We start from the raw sequence: 20,474 nt of genomic DNA, 5'->3' as shown, positions 1-20,474 counted from the left end.
CCCAAATTTTATTCTATAAATCCAATACCACCCTGATACCCCCCCAAAATAAGGACATATTAAGAATACTACAGACCAATATCTCTGACAAATAGAAATGCAAAAAAATGAATAAAATAACAATGATTCATAGTAAAAATGCATTAAGAATTTTGTACACCATGATAAAAATTGCTTCATCCTAGGGATATATGGTTGGTTCAACATGTGCGAATCAATACCTGTGATGGTTTCACAAGTAGATTAAGAGCAAATATCACAGAATCATCTCAATAAGTGCAGAGCAATAATTCAACAAAATTCAGCACCTGTTCACATTAAAAATACTGAAGAAACTAGGAAGAGAAGAAACCCACCTTGACATCCTAAAGGTAAGTATGACAAAAACACAAAATCATACTGAACAGGCAAAAATCAAAAGTAATTCCTCTAGACTCAGGACCAAGGCTAGGATATCATTTTCAACACTCCTATTCAATATAGTACATGAAGTTTTAGCCAAGGCAGTCAGGCAAGAGAAGGAAATTAAAGGGATACTAATAGAAAAAGAAGAACTGAAATGACCTCTGTTTACAGATGATACTACCCAAAATTTAGAAGGTCAAAACTCTACCAGAAGATGGTGACAACATAGCAAAGTTGCAGAATATAAAATCAACCTACAAATACCAGTAGTTTCTTTGAACATCAATCACAAATCTTGTGAAAAAGAAACAGGGAAAACAATTACTTTCACAATACCCTGTAAAAAAAATAAAATGACTACAAATAAAGCTGACCAAGAAGGCAAAAAAACTTATATAATGAAAATTCCATATCACTTAGGAAAGAAATTGAAGGAGATATTTGAAAAAGGAGAGACTCCTCATGTTCCTGGACAGGACAGAAATAATTTTGTTAAAATGGATTTATTACCAAAAGTTTTATTCTGCTTCAATACAATCCCATCAAAACACTAATGACATTCTGCAAAGAAATAGAAAACATTGCTGAAATTCATATGGAAGAATAAAGACCTAGAATAACAAAAGCACTTTTTAGCACTAAGAGCAATCCTGGAAACATCAGATTACCCAATCTCAGATAATGCTAAAGAGCTATAGTAAGAAAAACAGCATAGTGACAATATAGAATTAGACATGTAGACCAAAACAATAGAAGACAGTAAGATACGTCCAAATAGATATATTCATCTGATCCTTCACTGAAGGCACTAAAACATGCTGAAAAAAAGATAGTCTTGTTAACAAATTATGTTGGAAAAACTGGACATCCATGTGTAGAAGAATGAAGCTAGATCCCTATGAGTCACCTTCAATAAAAGTAACCTTAAAGTAGATCAAAACCTAGAAATTAGAATAGGAACTTTGCAAATGTAGGAAGAAAATATGGGGTCAATACTCAAAAATATAGGCATATACATTGGCTTTCTTAATAAGCCCCACGAAGCTCAAGAAATAAACCAATAAGCAATAAATGGGATGACATTAAATTAAAAAGTTTCTGCATTGAAAAAGAAACAATAAAGAGTATGAAGAGAGGGCATATACAATGGGAGAATGCTGCGGCCCTCTCATCTCTCTCAGCCATGCCATTAATTAAAGAGATACCAGGTGAAGGGTGACAGGGGAATGAAGAAAACACAAACAGACATGCAAGAGGGGCCAGGTTGGTAGCCAATCCCTGATGGGGGATGACTGAGCTAGCTCAGCACATTTATTATATAGGTTTCATCAAAAGATTACTTGTGAAAAAGTTTCAGCAAAGTAGGCAATCTGAAGGACAAAGGACTGGCGAGACATTAGGATTATCTCGTTATGTTCAGAATTCTCTACTCCTGAGAGTTGGTGGCTGAATTCAAGGCCTTGAGTGGTATCTCTGAGCCTTTGCTCAGAGTTTTTTTGGGCCAGTGACACCATAGCAACTGGTCATTTTGGTCTGCACCTTCACACATGTAGTTCTCAGCACAACACAGCTACTAAAGGGTCAGACCATGATTCAAATCATCACTCTCTACAGGAGAAAGTCTTTGCCAGCTACTGTTCTGGTAGGGTATTCATATCCAGAATATATAAAGAACTCACAAATTTAACATACTCATGTGCACACATGTGAATGTGTGCACACACACACACACACACATCATCATCATCATCACTCAAGAAAACCCAGGCTATAAATGGTCAAGTGACCTAAACACATATTCATAAAAAGAAATACAAAAGGGCAACAAACATGAGAAAATTGTTCAACATCCTTATTAATCAGGGAAATGCAATTCAAAGGGACACTGAGATTTTATCACATTCCAGTTAGAATGGCAACTGTCAAGAATACAAAGAATAATAAATGCTGGTGAGGATACAGGGAGAAAGGAACACTAATACATTGTTGTTGTGACTGCAATTTAGTACAACTGATATGGAAGTCAGTCTTGAGATTCCAAAAAATGACTAGGCATGGAACCAGCATATGTCTCAGCTATTCTACCTTCAGAATTTATGCTAAAGAACTAAAGTCAGCATATTATAGAAATAAATGTATACATCAGCACAATTAACAATTTCCAAGTTATGAAACCAGCCTCAGTGCACATCAACAGATGGATAGATAAAGAAAATATGTAAGTGTATACAGGGGAGTTTTTCTCATTGATGAAGAATAATGAAATCTTGTCACATGCTGGTAAATGGCTGGAACTATAGAACATCATGCTAAGTGAAGTAAAGTAGATTCCAAAAGTTAAGGGATGTATATTTTGCCTCATATTTAAAAGTTAGAAAAAGGAATGAAAGAGGGAGTTTGCAAAACTGAAAAGATGACCAGTAGATTAGAAGAAGTGAATTGGGTTAGGGAGAAGGGGAGGAAAAAATGGAGGTACTATGGAATACCATCAACCAAATTATGTTATGTGCATTTATGAGTATGCACAATGAATAGTTCTGATACTCAGTTAAAATGTTCCAATAAAAAATAAATTTATTATAGCAAAAAATCTCCTTGTGGACACTTTGGAGAGCAAAAGAGAAAGAGAAAGCAGCCTATGAACCAAGAACAATGTGTTATTTCTTATCAGCTTTCCAAAGAATCTTCACCCTTACTTAAATATGTTCCTGTGTTCAGCACTGATGAATAGTAAATTAACTTTTAATTTTTGCATATCTGAAGATGCCTTTATTTTGTCCTCATGCTCGTGTGACTGTTCATCTGGGTATAGAAATCTAGATTGGTGTTTAATTTCACTCATCATTTGGGAAGATGTGATTCCACTGTCTGATGACTTTGTGGTTTTTGATGGAAAGTATGCTGTCAGTCTCATTATCATTACTTTGTGACAAAGGCATGACATGGTACAATTCTTCATTTGTTGCTAAAGTTGTAATAACCATATGTTACATTTATTTCTTTACAGAAGGCGAGGCTTTATACTAAATACCTGATATGACCTATTCACTAAACATCACCCAAATCCATGGATCAGGTATCATTAATATGCACATATTGAAACAGAGACACAAAGTAAATATTCAGTTTGTACACCTTGTCTCATATTGGGGATTTTGATTTTCATTATTGCATAAGTACAATTTAAAGGGACTTCTTTAAAGAGAACTCATGAATCAATATTCTCATGTTTGTAAGGCAGCTGGTGATCTCTTTTCTGGATATTTGTCTTCCCCTTGAGAATTCCTCAGAGAAACAGTTTGTTCTTTGATCTGTCTTTGCATGGACTGACAGCTGCCTTCGTGAGGTCTTTTTGAGAAATAAATACTCTCATTGTCAGCATCTAGAACTACGTGTGACACATGGTAACACTTTAGAAGGATGTCAGTCTCCATGTCCTCAGCTCCCATCTGGATCCTGGCCCAATGAGACAGAAGAGTGGGGTCCATTTCCTTTTACTCCACTTTCACAATTACAGGTTTACCTATGAGAGGACTGACCATCCTGATCTTAGTCCTTCTAGTTGGTTTGATTCACACAGATCCTTTTCTATTTTTTGAATTTCATAATGGTCCATAAGCCTGCAGGTTGCCATATGGGCTACATCCTTACATATGGATTTGAGTTTAGTTAGTGAAAACATACTTGGTATTTATACCAATGGGCAAACAAAGAGAGAATACTGTGGGATAGATTTACAGATATCTTTTCCCAAGGCACATATAATAAGGAGCCCTTGAATCCTATTATCCAACATTATAGATCCCATTTGGTGTTGATTCAGGTATTCAGACTCAGTTCCCTTTCTCCCACTCATTCACTCATTTCTTCACTAGTGTAGCTACCAGTCACACATTATCTCATTGTTTAATTTCCTACTGCATTTAATTTATATAATGGAGCAAGCATTTAAGGATTCCTACAATAAACAACCCAGTGGAAGATGAGAGTTCTGAAGTATGAACTGACGCCGGTGCTCCTTACACACACCAGTCCCCTTCCATGACAGTCCCAGCGTATTCATTTTAAAATAGGAAACTCAGTCTTGCCTATGATTTTGATTGTGCCTGATTGCGTGTCCCTGAGTGCCCAACAATATTCTTTCATTCTTTGAACACACCTGAAAAAGCTTCCTGTCTTTGTCGATCATGACCTCAGCACCATGTTAGAAGACAATATTATAGCTGATAGTGTGGGGAAGAATTTGCTCTAATTTTCTTTCTCCTAATTCTGCTTCTGGAAATAATGCAGACATAAACTTCCAGTTTTACAAATTTCTGGTTGTTTTTGTTAAGAAAACATATAGAGGAATGTATGACAGGAAATGTTGCTATTACAATAAGTTTTTTAGACATGATTACTTTTAGAAGTCAGGTAAGAATTAAATATTGATATATTTGGAAGTAATTCTTGCTCTCAACTTTTTCTCTGATATGTGAAATTGACAGAGGGGATAGATTTGATTACATGGTTAAATATCATTGGACCTTCTTTTATATTGAAGCTCCAGAGTCAAGCAGATGCAGATAATGAGCACTCATACTATGGATTTATGGATTTAACACAAATTTAGAGTAATATGATTTGAATTAGATTTTGGTGCTCTGCACTATGACAATCTTTCAAGTGATTCTTAGAGGCATCAACATATGATAACTGTGGCTTTATGCTGTATATGTGAATCATGTTGTTATTTTTCACTCTAAGAATTGAAAATATAAGCCTGATATCATATACATATTAGTATTACCTGCAAAGAAATTCATTCTAATGGTGTGTTACAATGTCAGATCCTATTGTATCTAGGATTAGAATCTGGCTTTTAAACTGGGAGTGGTATCTTATCTCTGAAAAAAAGACATGCAACTTTTCCTAAAACCTAATTATATTTCCAAACCATGAAGAGAAAAATTCACATTGTAAAAGAACAATTCGGAGAAATAAAAGAAAAGGAATAATTGTAATTACATAATATTATTAAGCACTGGATGCCCAATGAATGTTTTAAAAAATTTTTTTTTTTGCAAGCAATACACAATTAACAGACTAAGCCTAGTGAGGACTTTGCTTTTCCAACAACCTTCCTGAATGCACTGTTGACCTCTTTGTTCCTCAAGCTGTAGACCAGGGGGTTCAGCATGGGGATGATCATTGTGTAGAACACAGATGCCATTTTATCTGTGTTCATGGAGTGTCTAGAATTTGGCTGTAAGTACATGAAGACGATGGTTCCATAGAAGATGGAAACAGCTGTGAGATGGGACCCACAGGTGGAGAAGGCCTTCTTCTGCCCCTCAGACGAATGCATCCTCAGGATAGCAACCAAAATGAACAGGTAAGAGCTCAAGATGACCAAGAGAGTGAAAAAAATATCAAATGCTGCCAACGTGAAAAGCATAATCTCATTTGTGTAGATATTAGAGCAAGAAAGGGCCAGAAGTGGGAGAATGTCACAGAAAAAGTGATTGATCACATTGGAACGACAGAAGGAGAGCTGGAATGTGAAGGCTACATGGACAGAAGTCTGCAGAAACCCACAGGCATAGGAGGCGGTGACCATCAGGACACACACAGTGCTCGTCATGGTGGTGGTGTAGTGCAGGGGCTTACACACGGCTGCATGGCGATCCAAGGCCATCGAGGCCAGCAGGAAACTCTCAACAGCGATAAAGCCTGCAAAGAACATCTGGGCTGCACAAGCATTGTAGGAAATGATCTTATCTCCTGTGAGAAACCCCGCCATGACCTTGGGAGTGACAGCTGAAGAATAAACGCAGTCCACCAGAGACAGGTGACTGAGGAGAAAGTACATGGGAGTGTGGAGACGGGAGTCCAGCAGGATCAACAGGATCATGCCCAGGTTCCCCACCAGAGTGACGAGGTAGATGAGGGTGAAGACCATAAATAAGGGGACCTGTAGCTCGAGGGCGTCTGTTAACCCCACCAGAATAAATTCAGTCAGCTCTGATTTATTTTCCATGAAAGCTGTTGGGAATGATCTTGAGAAAGACTTGACAAGATGAACAGACAAATCTTTCAAGTTGTGCACTACCATGAGAGCTGAAGTGTGGCCAGGGACTCCTGGTCATGTGTAGCTTCTTGTCCATGCAGGAGTCTATGAAAGCAGCTGGACTGAAGGCTGGGCTCTGGCTGGTTGAAGGAGGTCCTTCCTCTCAGGGAAAGTGTTATAAATGGGTTTGGAAGGTCATTGCTGACGGAGGTTATCCTGGAGGTCCTCATTTCAACTACAGGGCTCCATTTAGCTTTTATGATGTCTGGCATTCTTCATGATAATAAAGCATCTAGAAGTCCTTTTCACTACTTGGAATATGTTGGTAATACTCTTTTCTAAAATATATACACACAACAGTTAATCAGCAGAAAGACCAATATGGACAATATTTGGTTACCCTTTGGTGTATGATGCTAGCAAAATCTGTCAAATGCATATCCAGTGTCTGACAGGTTTCTCCCCAACTTGTTTATAATAAGCTGAAAATATGCAATGACTTGAGGCCCTGCTCTAGGGACACTCATGCTTTCATCTCTAATTCATGAACCTCCTAAATTGGAATTTCCTTGAAAAAAAAAAAAAGCTCCCCATAGAGTGTTTGTAATGTATCCACACATGCTTAGTGAAGTCTTCATGTCTTCTGGTGCCTCAAAATGGGTGGAAAATTTTTTTTAAATGTTGAAGCAATATTTATTGCTTTCTTTTTTATGTGGCAATTATTGTTTTCTTGTATACTGATGTTTTCCATTTCCTGCCATTGTCCATATCTTTGCTTTAATTCTGGGCAGGTAGAACAGAGAAGGCAGTAGAGTTCCATTTGCTCTGTCCTAGAAACTCCGTGTCCTCTACCAAGCCATCCTTCATGGTGCATCTGGTTGTACAGACACTGGGCTGCTCAGGTGCCAGCTCATGGTGCTGCTGTGGTTATAGCATGAGAGGTCCTCTCAGCTCAGGAGACACATCTGACTGACAAACGGAGTGACCCTCATCTCCTCTGGACTAACAAACTGCCACATTCAAGGCAGGGATGATGTAGCCCCTGTTGCTGAGGATAGCTATGGTGAACATAATGTGTCCCTCCCTCCGGGCTCTTATGTGATAATAAACATAAAAGTTCTTTGATAACATGTCACTAACATTTTCTTCAATCAAGATATTTATTGGGGGGGGGCTGCCTGAAGGGGAAGAAAATGAGAAGCAGAGAGGAGAGGAGGAGGGAGGAGAGGAAGAGAGCAGAGAGAAAGAGAAAGAACAGAGAGAGAAGAAAGAGAGAAGAGGAAGAGGGCAGAGCGACACTATAACATTTTCAAAAGAAGCCTTTGGAGGCATTGCTTAGCTTATCTCAGCTTTTCTCAACTATGGCAGAATATTCAGCTAACCATATTGAATGTCTGTACTTTGACATTCTTAATGAAAGCAGTCTAACTATGCAGCTGGTCCAGGAGATGTTTCAGGAGCCACAACCCCTGAAGTTGACAAATGTAGCTGTAATTGCTGTACCGGTACTCCTATAGCACATTCAAAAGACAAGAAACTGAGGAGTGTGTTTTCCCCTTGAGTCTGACCCCATCACCCCAACTATTAGTACAAGGCAAGGCAGTGGGTGTGAATACCTGGATGCCACTGAGCAGCGCTATAGGGAAGAAAGCAGGAGTCCAGGAGTGAGGAGACCAACAATAAGTGCCTGTACTGCTGCTGTTTACCATACCTGGTGTTATTTCCCTTTTATTTTGTTTCCAATTTTTTTAATGGATAGGCATTTTATTTCCCTGAGACTTCTACCAAGAAATGATTGTCAGTTTTCATGATACTTACTTTTGTTTGGGAACAGATGAAAAGGTATCTAGACCATTGTGTGAAAGTCCACATCTGCAAAAGCAAGAGAGTCTCTTTCCCCACCGTGGAGCTCTGTGCTGTGGCACATAATGTGGGCTGTGCTCTTGCAGATATCAAGCAGAGATTCAGCTTTCCACAGGAGTCTCAGGGAAAACAGTACCACGAGAGCAGAGATCTCTGAAGACCTCTACTCCCACATGGACTCATTAACTTGACCCTGTCTGGAGCTAGCAAAGGGTGGTGTGTGCATTTTGGCTGAGAGTGACTGTGAGGACACAGGGGATAGAATCTTAGAGGAACAAGGGCCCAATCAGTCAATGAGCTGTGCCACAGTCATATTAGGCAATAAAATAAAATTGTTGATAAAGTGTCTGGCTTCAGTGAAGTGAGGATCTCATGCAATCTTTCTCACCTCTAACTTTTTCTCAAAGGTCTAGAATCTTCCTGGTATAATTTTTCTTTGATTTAGTCTATTTTTTAAACAAAATATCTATTTGTCTTTCCACTGCAGAGGTAGTATGGGGCTATTTCTGCCCTCATTTTAAACAATTTTTTGTAAGTATGTAATATTCCCATTTATGGCATATATACATACTATATATGTATAAAGACCATCATGCAAATCAGAGTAAGAGCACATCCCTCATCTTAAATATCTGTCTTTTTTCATTATTGTGGGATCATTCAAAATGCATTTTGGTGATTTAATACATGCAATATGTTATATTAGATAATAGTAACTCTAATGTGCAAGTGTGTTACTATAAATAGGAGGAATAAGTTAATCCTTCTTTTTAAATTTTAAGAATGTATCCATCTTTTCTTCTCCATTTTTTCCACCTCTAATCCCACTGCTTGAGGTAGAATTATCTCTTTCATTAATGCAGTCAAGTGTAGTTTTGTGATTTAGAATTGTGTGGCCATGTATATCAATTCAAATTCTACTTCTATCACCTATTCCACTTTTTGAACTTGGCCAATTAATTAGTGTTAAAAAACTTGAGTATATCAATTGGGAAAATATAGTAATAATATTCTTTATCTCTCACAAGAGAAGCATGCAGGTGAAATGAGATATAGAAATCTAAGCATGATATGTAACACGTATGAAGAAGTGAAGAAGCTTAAGTGTTACCATTTTATCACCGATTAAAACTGACTTTGGAAGTGGAAGAAAAATAGTAGTGCTGAAATACTACATCGACTTCCTCCATTTCTCTGAATCTTTGAAGTTGACAGAGCCATCAACCTTCTCTATCAAGTGGACAAGGGAATCACCAGTGTGTGTCATTCCTGAGTCGAGGTGTAGTGAAATCTATGCACAGCCCATCTGTTGTTTTTCATTCCACCAGGGCAGCTGAGGAGTCTCTGCTCCCAAGGGAGGAGCTCCAGGAGACCAACTTCCCATTGGGTTGGGTGTTTGAGTGAGCATGTTGAGAAGGACCAAAACTGTCCTAGACACCATGTGATGTGCACCTAGTTGCAAAGAAAAAATTCTTGTCCTTTTCAATCAATCGTTGGGGTATTGGCTTTATTTGTTTATGTATGTGACAAAATCTATTCTACCTAATATCATATATAATAAACTAAAAATCTTTAAAAAATTCAGATAAGTTTTTGGGAACTAATCCCCTTATTCACACTCATTTTTTTTGTTTACATAAGAACCTTGTCATAATATAATTAACAGAGCAGAACATTCACCAATTTTAAATGCGAATGTAGAGTTTTATGACAGTTGAAAAATAATTCAAGAACATCTTCAACATCTGCAAAAGAGACCCTGAACTTATTAGCTGTGTCACAGTCATATTAGGCAATAAAATAAAATTGTTGATAAAGTCTCTGGCTTCAGTGAAGTGAGGATCTCATTCAATCTTTCTCACCTCTAGCTTTTTCTCAAACGTCTAGAATCTTCCTGGTATAGTTTCATTACATTTCTACCTAATCCTAGGAAACCAATCACTTACATTTTGTTTCTATAGAATAGCTTAGAATGGACATATTATATAAATAAAATCATATGACGTGGTCATGGTTATTTTACACTGTTTTCTTCATTTAGAGTGTTTTTATGCTTATCCATTTTGTGCATGTATTTGCACTCTCTTCCCTTTTATTGTTGAATATTGCATTGTAAATATTTATCATATTTTATTTATTTCATTCATTAGTGGATGAACATTTTTCCTACCATTTACTTCTTAAAATGATACCATTTGTATATAATATTTGTGTGAGCCTGTTTTCATTTCTCTTGGGTACACATTTCAGTGTTGAATTGCTGGGTCAAATGGCAACTGGAATGGTTTGCATTTTCACTCCAAGTCCCAGTGCTGGCGACATAACCCCAAATGCCATGGTGTTTGGAAAGTAGGAATTTAGGGGAAGTTTTTAGGTGATAAAGGTTTGCCCCCACTGATGGATTAAGACTGCTAGAAAATATATTTGCAAGAGTAGGTTTTCTGTCTTTTGTTCTTTTCCCATGTGAATGCAGATGTTGTCCAGTACTATATAGATGTCTATTTTTCTCACTGATAAGAAAGGCAAATGATTTATACCAACAGGAATGCTTCACAGATTTAGTATAATATCCACCAAAATGCTGATGTAATTCTTCACAGACCTCGAAATAAACTCTTAAAATTCATTTTGAAAATCAATGAACCTAGACTAGTCTAAATAATTCTAAGCATTAAGAACAATGATGAATGTATCAACTACTAAATTTCAAATTCTACTCTGATGCTATCATAATAAAATCAACATGTTACTGGCATAGATAGACACATAGACCAATGAGATTGAGGATAAGACAGGGATGCACCCACACAGATATAGTCACCTGATTCTTGACAAAGATGTCAATGCCTTTTAAATTAATCCATGAAATGGAAAAGGGAAGAATACTTCCAAATTTATCCTATAAAAGCAGTATCACCATGATACCAAATCAGAAAAGGAGATATTACAAAAAGAATACTACAGATGTGACTCCACTGTCTGTTGACTTCTATAGATTTCGATGGAAAGTCTGATGTCAGTCTGATTTTATTACTTTGAATATTTTTTTCCATGTATCACAAAGTTTTCCTTCTCTAATTTCTTATAGGTCTATGTTGGAGCTTCTCAGTCTGATCTGCTTGTTTTTAAAAATACTTTTTAAATCTTTCCATCTCTTTTATTAAAGGAGTATTTTAAATATTGTCAAAATTAATATCTACATGCTAATTCTGACTTCAGTTTTGTTTAGGTTGATGTTTAACCCATCCTTTAAAATTTTATACTTTTTTGATAATTTAAACTTTATATCCAGGGCTTTTATGTGCTTAAAACAACAAAAACAACAACAACAACAACAACAACATCCAATAATGATTAATGAGCACTTATTTTCCTTCCATTTATTGTCTATTCTTGTTTAATTCACATAATTCCTTCATAATTCATGAATATTTTAAGAATCTTAGTTTTAATGTTTGTGTGTTGCACTATTATTTATTTCTCTTGAGATACAATATGTATCTTCTCTTGGGTCTGGTTGATTCTGTTCCTTATATTTCCTGACTTTCATGGGTAGAATCTCCTACATTTAACATACTCTTAATTATTTGAAAATTCATTTCATGAAAACCTATTTTGTTTTTCATTAATGTAGAAGAGATCTATGTCTACTTCTTTTGCAGATTTAATGGCCCAAAATATTAATACTCACATTTCTTATATTAGTGAGTCAGTTTTGTCAGTGGTAGTTTATTTCTGTTTTTTTTTTCACAATTGAATAATCCAATTTATTATTTTTTTTTTCTAGAGATACGAGGACTGGTTAAAGAGACAAACAAAATAGGGCTTCTGGTCATTGGAAGGAATCAATATAGATTTCATGCTCTTTTTTCCTAGGAAATCTATCCTGAGTGTGTATACTCCTTTTTTTTTTGAGAGACAATTATTATCAAGGGCTCATTAGTTTCTTTACTTCTATGCTCTGTAAATCACAGACTCATCTCTCATTTATAATTATTTGTATTTCTCTGGACAACAAATTTGAAAATGATATTTGAGCTCAGTTACAAATTTATTAATGTATGCTATGCAATTGTATATGTTTAATGCAGTGGAAGAAGAGTTTTCTGATTACTTTGTATCAGATGTTTCATAGGCAACTACTGATGGAAATTAATTTGTCCCTGATTAAAAATACCAAAGCATGACACAATAAATTGACTTGAATTAGTTAAACTTTTAACTCCCTCATCAACAATGTTTAATCCAATCAAAACATCCAAAATTATTTGCCTTTTTAATGATAACATAAAGAATATCACTTATGTGATTATTTATGGGGATTTTTTTCTATGAGTATTTTAGTACGGTTGATGAGATGCACAAAAAAGGTCAGGGTTGTCAACACATTTCCTGGATAACACAGAGAAGAACTGAGATGATTCTGTTTCTGTGATCAGATAGTTAAACATTTCTTATTGATTATCTTAAAGGGACGAAGCAATTTGTCCCTGTTCTGGTTCCCTCAGAAGGTTCTTGCCTTCAGGAATGTGTCCCTAGGTGGATAGGTATAGGTCTGTCTGCAAGTCCATGTTGAAAAATATTTTAATATGAAGAAGTAGAGAAAAACAGTGAGGCAGCACAGTAATAGAGAGTAATAGAGGCAAGACATGGTCCAATTCTTCATTCCTTTGCTAAAGGTGTAATAACCATACATTTATTTCTTTACAGAAGGACCAGCTTTGTACTAAATACCTGATATGACCTATTCAGTAAAGGTCACCCAACCCCATGGAGTAGATAGCATTATTGTGCACATAATAAAAGCAGAGAAACAGAGATACAGAGTAATTACACAATTTGTACATGTTGCACCATATTGGGGACTTTATTCTTCATTATTAAATTAGTACAGTTTGAGGTGACTTCTTTAGAGAGAACTCATGAATCAGTATTCTTATGTTTGTTAGGTAGCTGGTAATCTCTTTTCTAGATATTTTTCTTCCCATCGAGAGTTCCTCAGAGAAAACATTATGTTCTTTGATCTGGCTTTGCATGGATTGACAGCCACATTTGTGAGGTCTTTTTGAGAAATAAATATCCTTATTGTCAGCATCTAACACAACGTGTGACATATGGTAATGCTTTAGAAAAATGTCAGTCCTCATGCCCTCAGCTCCCATCTGGCTACTGGCCCAATGGACACAGAAGAGTGGGGTCCATTTCCTTTCACTCCATTTTCACAATTACAAGTTTTCCTAAAAGTATTGGCCATCCTAATCTTGACTGTTGTTGGTTTGATTTGCACTGATCATGTTCTACTCTTTGAATTTCATGATGCTCCATAAGCCTGCAGGTTGCCATGTGGGTTACATCCTTAGATACGGGCTTTGGGTTTAGTTAGTGAAAACATGCCTGGTATTTATAACAATGGGCAAACAAAGAGAGAATATTGTAAATTGGATTAACAGATGTCATTCCCCTAGGCACATAAAACAAGGAGCCCTTGAATCCTGTGATCAGTCATTAACACATCCAATTTGGTGCTGATTCAGGTATTCAGACTCAGCTCCCTTGCTCCCACACATTCACTCACTTCCTTACTAGTGTAACCACCAATCACATATTTTCTCATCATTTAATTTCCTATTACATTTCATTAATTGAGTGAAGCAAGCATTTTAAGGATTCATAAAATAATCTGAGCCCAGTGAAAGATGAGAGGTCTGAAGTGTGAACTGATACCAGTGCTTCTTACACTTACAATTCCCCTTTCATTTTAGTCCTGTAGTTTGCTTTTTAAAATAGGAAACTAAGTCCTGGTTGTGATTTTGATCGTGCCAGATTGCATGCATGTTCTGAGTGACCAACAATATTCTTTCTTTTCTTTGTATCACACCTGAGAGAATTTCCTGTCTTTGTTGATCTTGACCCTCAGCACCTTGTGAGAAGGTAGTATTCCAGCTGCTAGTGTGGGGAAAAACCTGCCCTTTCCTCCTAATCCTACTCCTGGAAATATTGTAGACATAAACTCCCAATTTTACTAATTTGTCATTTTTATTTAAAAACATATAGAAGCATCTACAATAGGACATATTGTTATACAACAAGTTTGGTAGACATGACTACTATGTGGAACTCAGGTAAGGATTAAATGTCAATATATTTGGAATAAAAACTCTGTTTTCTGAGCTCTGTTTCTGATATCTGAAATTGACAGAAGAAATAGATTTGGTTCTATGGTATTTTTAATTTTTTAATTTCAAAGTCGTCATTGGTATTTCTATTATATTGACTCTCAGATGCAGATAAGGAGTGATTATCTTGTGAATTTATGGACTTTACAAGGAATATATAGTGATATTATTTTGAATTATATCCTGGTATTTTGTACTATGACAATCTTACAAGATGATTCTTAGGTGCACAAACATCTGAACTATGGCTCTATGCTGTATATGTGAATCATAATGTTATTTTGCATTTTAAGAATTAAAAACATAAGCCTGATATCATAGACACGTGAAGATTACATGCAAAGGACTTCATTCTAATGGTGTGTTATAATGAGGGATCCCATTGTATCTAGGATTAGAATCTGGCTCTTAAACTGGGAGCAGCATCTTATTTCTGAAAAAAGACATGCAGATTTTCCTAAAACCTAATTATATTTCCAAATCATGAAGAGAAAAATTCACATTGTTAAAGAACAGTTTAGAGAAATGAAAGAAAAGAAATAATTGTAATCACATAATATTATTAAGCACTAGATGCCCAATGAATGTTTTAATTTTTTTGCAAGCAATACACAATCAACAGACTAAGCCTAGTGAGGACTTTGCTTTTCCAACAACCTTCCTGAATGCACTGTTGACCTCTTTGTTCCTCAAGCTGTAGACCATGGGGTTCAGCATGGGGATGATCATCATGTAGAACACAGATGCCATTTTATCTGTGTCCATGGAGTGACTGGAATTTGGCTGTAAGTACATGAAGGCCATGGTTCCATAGAAGATGGAAACAGCTGTGAGGTGAGACCCACAGGTGGAGAAGGCCTTCTTCTGCCCCTCAGACGAATGCATCCTCAGGATAGCAACCAAAATGAACAGGTAAGAGCTCAAGATGACCAAGAGAGTGAAAAAAGTATCAAATGCTGCCAACGTGAAAAGCACAATCTCGTTTGTATAGATATTAGAGCAAGAAAGAGCCAGAAGTGGGGGAATGTCACAGAAAAAATGATTGATCACATTGGAACGACAGAAGGAGAGATGGAAGGTGAAGGCTACGTGGATAGAAACCTGCAGAAGCCCACAGGCATAGGAGGCGGTGACCATCAGGACACACACAGTGCTCGTCATGGTGGTGGTGTAGTGCAGGGGCTTACACACGGCTGCATGGCGATCCAAGGCCATCGAGGCCAGCAGGAAACTCTCAACAGTGACAAAGCCTGCAAAGAACATCTGGGCTGCACAAGCATTGTAGGAAATGATCTTATCTCCTGTGAGAAACCCCGCCATGACCTTGGGAGTGACAGCTGAAGAATAAACGCAGTCCACCAGAGACAGGTGACTGAGGAGAAAGTACATGGGAGTGTGGAGACGGGAGTCCAGCAGGATCAACAGGATCATGCCCAGGTTCCCCACCAGAGTGATGAGGTAGATGAGGGTGAAGAGAATAAATAAGGGGACCTGTAGCTCGAGGGCATCTGTTAACCCCACCAGAATAAATTCAGTCACTTCTGAGATATTTTCCATCAAAGTCAGTTGGGAATGATCATGAGAAGGATGTAACAAGATGAGAAATCAAATCTTTCAAGTTGTGCACCACCATGAGAGCTAAGTGTGGCCAGGGACTCCTGCTTATGTATAGCTTCCTGATCCTGGAGGAGTCTGTGAAAGAGGTGGACTTAATGCTAGCAACAGTTTGGTTGAGGGAGGTCTTTCTTGTCATGGAAAGTGGTACAGGTAGGTGTGGAAGGTCATTGCTGACTGTGGCTCTCCTGGTAGTCCTTATTTGACAATAGGGCTCATTTTAGCTTTTCTGGTGTCTGGCATTCTTTATCATAACAAAACACTTTGGAGTCTTCATCACTACTTGGAATATGTTGCAAACACACTAGTCCAAAATAAACACAGAAAGTTTAATCAGCAGAAAGCCCAGTCTACAAAATATTTGGTTCATCTCTGGTGTGTGATATGAGCAAAACTTTCAAATGGATTTGTATTCTTTGAAAGTTCTCTACCCAACCTGTTTATAATAACTGAACATATACCATGACTTGTGGCTCTGCTCTAGGGATACTCCTGTTTTTAACTCTAATTCATGAAGGTCCTAAATTGGAACTTCCTTTTAAATGGAGGTCCTTATAGAGTGTTCATAACGTATGGGCACATACGTAGTGGTGCTTTGGTGTCATTTGGTGCATACAAATGGTAGAAAATGTTTTTCAAAATGTTGAATCAAGCATTTATGGCTTTCCTTTTTATGTCACAATTGTTATTTTTACATACACTGATGTTTTCCATTTCCTGCCATTGGCTATATCTTTGCTTTAAATGTGGGGAGGTAGACTAGGAAGATAGTAGAGTTCTGTCCTAGAAACTCTGTGTCCTCTACCAAGCCATCTGGTGTATCTGCTTGTACTGACCTTGGGCTGCTCAGGTGCCAGCTCACAGTGCTGCTGTGGTTACAGCATGAGAGGTCCTCCCAGCCCAAGAGACACTTCTAAATGTGAAAACTGAGTGCTTTTCATCTCTCCTGGACTAACCAACCGCCACATTCATATCATGGATGATGCAGCCCTTCTTTCTGAGGAGATGCAAATTGAAAGTAATTTGCCCTCCCCGTCCTAGGCTCTTATGTGATAATGAACATGAAAGTTCTTTGAGAACCATGACACTAACATTTTCAAATAAAGCCATTGGAGCCATTATTCAGCTTATCTCAGCTTTTCTTGGCTACTGCAGAATATTCAGCTAACCATATTGAATGTCCAAACTTTGACAATCTTAAGGAAAGCAGGCTAACAATATAGATGGTCAAAGAGACCTTTTAGCAGCCACAACCCTTGAAATTGAGAAATGGAGCTGTAATCACTGCACCTGTACTCCTACAGCACCTTCACGATGCAGGAAGATGAGGAGTGTGTTCTCCCCTTCAGTCTAACCATCTTCCCAGCCATTCATGTAAGGCAAAGCAGTGAGCGTGCACATCTGCCTGCTGCAGAGCAGCACTGTGGGAGGAGGGAGCAGGGAACTAGGGGTGAGAAGACCAGCAATAAGTGCCTGTGCTGCTGCTGTATACACTAACTGGACATTATTTACTTTTCATTTTGTTTTCATTTGTAAAATAAAAAGGGTTAGGCTTTCTATGGCCCCTTAGACTTGTAACCAGATATGCTCTTTTCATAATACTTACTTTTGTGCTTGGAACAGATAAGAGATGGAACAAATCAAGGGGTATCCCAACCATTGTCCCCAAGTCCACATCGGAAAACTCATCCTGCAGAAGAGTCTCCTTCCCCACCATGGAGCTCTGTTCTGTGGCAGAGAACGTGGGCTGTGCTCATGCAAATACCAAGCCAGAGATGGCAGCTTTCCACAGGACTCTCAGGGGAAGCAGTGCCATGAGAGTGGAGATCTCTGGAGACTTTGATTCCCACATTGGCCCCTTAACTTGACCCTGTCTGGAGATAGCAGAGGGTGGTGTGTGCCTTTTGGCTGAGAGTGCTTGTGAGGACACAGGGGATAGAATCTTAGAGGAACAAGGGCCCAATCAGTCAATGAGCTGTGCCACAGTCATATTAGGCAACAAAATAAAATCCTTGGTAAAAATCTCTGATTTGGGTGAGGCCATGACCTCATGCAATCTTTCTCACCTTTGGCTTTCTCAAAGGTCTAGAACCTTCCTGCTACACTTTTTCTTTCATTTATTCTATTTTTAAGCAAAATATTGATTTGTCTTTTCACTGTAGAGGTGCTGCAGGGAGATTTTTTGCTCTCTCTTTTTCTGGGGGAGGGTACAGGGTATCGAACTCAGGGGCTCGCGACCACTGAGTCACACCCCAGTCATATTTTTTTTTTATTTCAAGACAGGGTCTCTCACTGAGTTGCTTAGCATCTCGCTTTTGCTGAGGCTGGCTTTTGAACTAGTGTTCCTCTTGCCTCAGTTTCCCAAGCTGCTGGGATTACAGTCACCACTGGGCCTGGCTTTTTGCTCTCATTTTAAAACAATTTTTTTTGTAAGTATGTAACATTCCCATTTATGGGATTCAAAGTCATCTCAACACGTGTGCATAGTCTGTAACATCATGTAAATCAGAGTAAGTAGCTTGTCCCTCATCTTAAGTATGTCTTTTTTGTTGTTGTTGTTATTTGAAATGGGTTTGGTTATAGGGTATTTTTCATTATTCAACTCTTTATTGAACCTTCTGCTATATTGAAGATTAGGATTCAAGAAGATGCAGATAATGAATGATCATACTATAGATTTATTAATTTTACAAAAATATATAAAGATATTATTTTGAATTATATCCTGGTATTCTGCACGATGACAATCTTTCAATATGATTCTTAGGAGCACGTATGTCTGAGAACTATATGAGAATCATGATGTTATTTTACATTTTAAGAATTGAGAATTGGTATCATGTATATATGAGGATTACCTGCAAAGGACTTCACTCTAATGGTGTGGTGATACGTGGGATCCTACAGTATCTAGGATTAGAATCTGGTTCTTAAAATAGAAGTGGCATATTATTTCTGAAAAAAAAGACATGCAAATTTCCCTAACACCTAATTATATTTACAAGCCACGAAGAGAAGCATTGTCATTATGAAAGAACTACTCAGAGAAATGAGAGAAAAGGAACAATTGTAATTACATAATATTATTAGACACTAGATGCCTAATGAATGCTCCAAATTGTTTGTAAGAAATATACAATTAACAGACTAAGCCTAGTGAGGACTTTGCTTTTCCAACAACCTTCCTGAATGCACTGTTGACCTCTTTGTTCCTCAAGCTGTAGACCAGGGGGTTCAGCATGGGGATGATCATCGTGTAGAACACAGATGCCATTTTATCTGTGTTCATGGAGTGGCTGGAATTTGGCTGTAAGTACATGAAGACGATGGTTCCATAGAAGATGGAAACAGCTGTGAGATGGGACCCACAGGTGGAGAAAGCCTTCTTCTGTCCCTCAGATGAATGCAAACTCAGAATAGCAACCAAAATGAACAGGTAAGAGCTCAAGATGATGACCAAGAGAGTTAAAAAAAAAGTATCAAATGCTGCCAATATGAAAAGCACAATCTCGTTTGTATAGATATTAGAGCAAGAAAGAGCCAGAAGTGGGGGAATGTCACAGAAAAAGTGATTGACCACATTGGAAAGACAGAAGGAGAGATGGAATGTGAAGGCTGCATGGACAGAAGCCTGCAGAAGCCCACAGGCATAGGAGGTGGTGACCATCAGGACACACACAGTGCTCGTCATGGTGGTGGTGTAGTGCAGGGGCTTACACACGGCTGCATGGCGATCCAAGGCCATCGAGGCCAGCAGGAAACTCTCAACAGTGACAAAGCCTGCAAAGAACATCTGGGCTGCACAAGCATTGTAGGAAATGATCTTATCTCCTGTGAGAAACCCCGCCATGACCTTGGGAGTGACAGCTGAAGAATAAACGCAGTCCACCAGAGACAGGTGACTGAGGAGAAAGTACATGGGAGTGTGGAGACGGGAGTCCAGCAGGATCATCAGGATCATGCCCAGGTTCCCAACCAGAGTGATGAGCTGACTGTGGCTGCCACGGTGGCCTGTTTTTATGTCTTTTGGACTCATTTCAGCTTTTCTGGTGTCTGGTATTCTTTATTGCAATAAGCCATGTCAGGTAGAACACTAATCTCCAGGATATATAAAGGATTCAAAACACTTAACACCACAAAACAAATAACCCAATCAATAAATGGGCTAAGGAGCTGAACAGACACTTCTCAGAAGGAAATATATATTCAATCAACAAATATATGAAAAAATGTTCAACATCTCTAGTAATTAGAGAAATGCAAATCAAAATTATTCTAAGATTTCATTTCATGCCAGTCAGAGTGGCAGTTATCAAGAATACAGACAACAATAAATGTTGGTGAGGATGTGGGGGGAAAGGCACACT

At 37.8% G+C, this 20,474-nt stretch overlaps 3 protein-coding genes across 3 annotated transcripts; all 3 read right to left on the bottom strand.

Annotated features, from left to right (window-relative positions):
- Window positions 1–5,482: 5,482 nt before the first annotated feature.
- Window positions 5,483–6,424, bottom strand: LOC144254190 (olfactory receptor 5B12-like). Its single transcript, XM_077797210.1, has one exon. The coding sequence runs from the start codon at window positions 6,422–6,424 to the stop codon at window positions 5,483–5,485; it is 942 nt and encodes a 313-aa protein (XP_077653336.1).
- Window positions 6,425–15,108: 8,684 nt separating this feature from the next.
- LOC144254189 (olfactory receptor 5B12-like) lies at window positions 15,109–16,053 on the bottom strand. Its single transcript, XM_077797209.1, has one exon. The coding sequence runs from the start codon at window positions 16,048–16,050 to the stop codon at window positions 15,109–15,111; it is 942 nt and encodes a 313-aa protein (XP_077653335.1). The 5' UTR covers window positions 16,051–16,053.
- A 3,193-nt stretch (window positions 16,054–19,246) lies between these two features.
- Window positions 19,247–20,143, bottom strand: LOC113195119 (olfactory receptor 5B12-like). Its single transcript, XM_026406531.2, has one exon. It carries the CDS (start codon window positions 20,141–20,143, stop codon window positions 19,247–19,249), a length of 897 nt encoding a protein of 298 aa, XP_026262316.2.
- Window positions 20,144–20,474: the final 331 nt, after the last annotated feature.

This window comes from Urocitellus parryii, chromosome 4, assembly GCF_045843805.1.
Source record: "Urocitellus parryii isolate mUroPar1 chromosome 4, mUroPar1.hap1, whole genome shotgun sequence".
Taxonomy (NCBI): domain Eukaryota; kingdom Metazoa; phylum Chordata; class Mammalia; order Rodentia; family Sciuridae; genus Urocitellus; species Urocitellus parryii.
The sequence above is the reverse complement of the archived record's forward strand: the minus strand, read 5'-3'. Positions and strand labels throughout refer to the sequence as shown.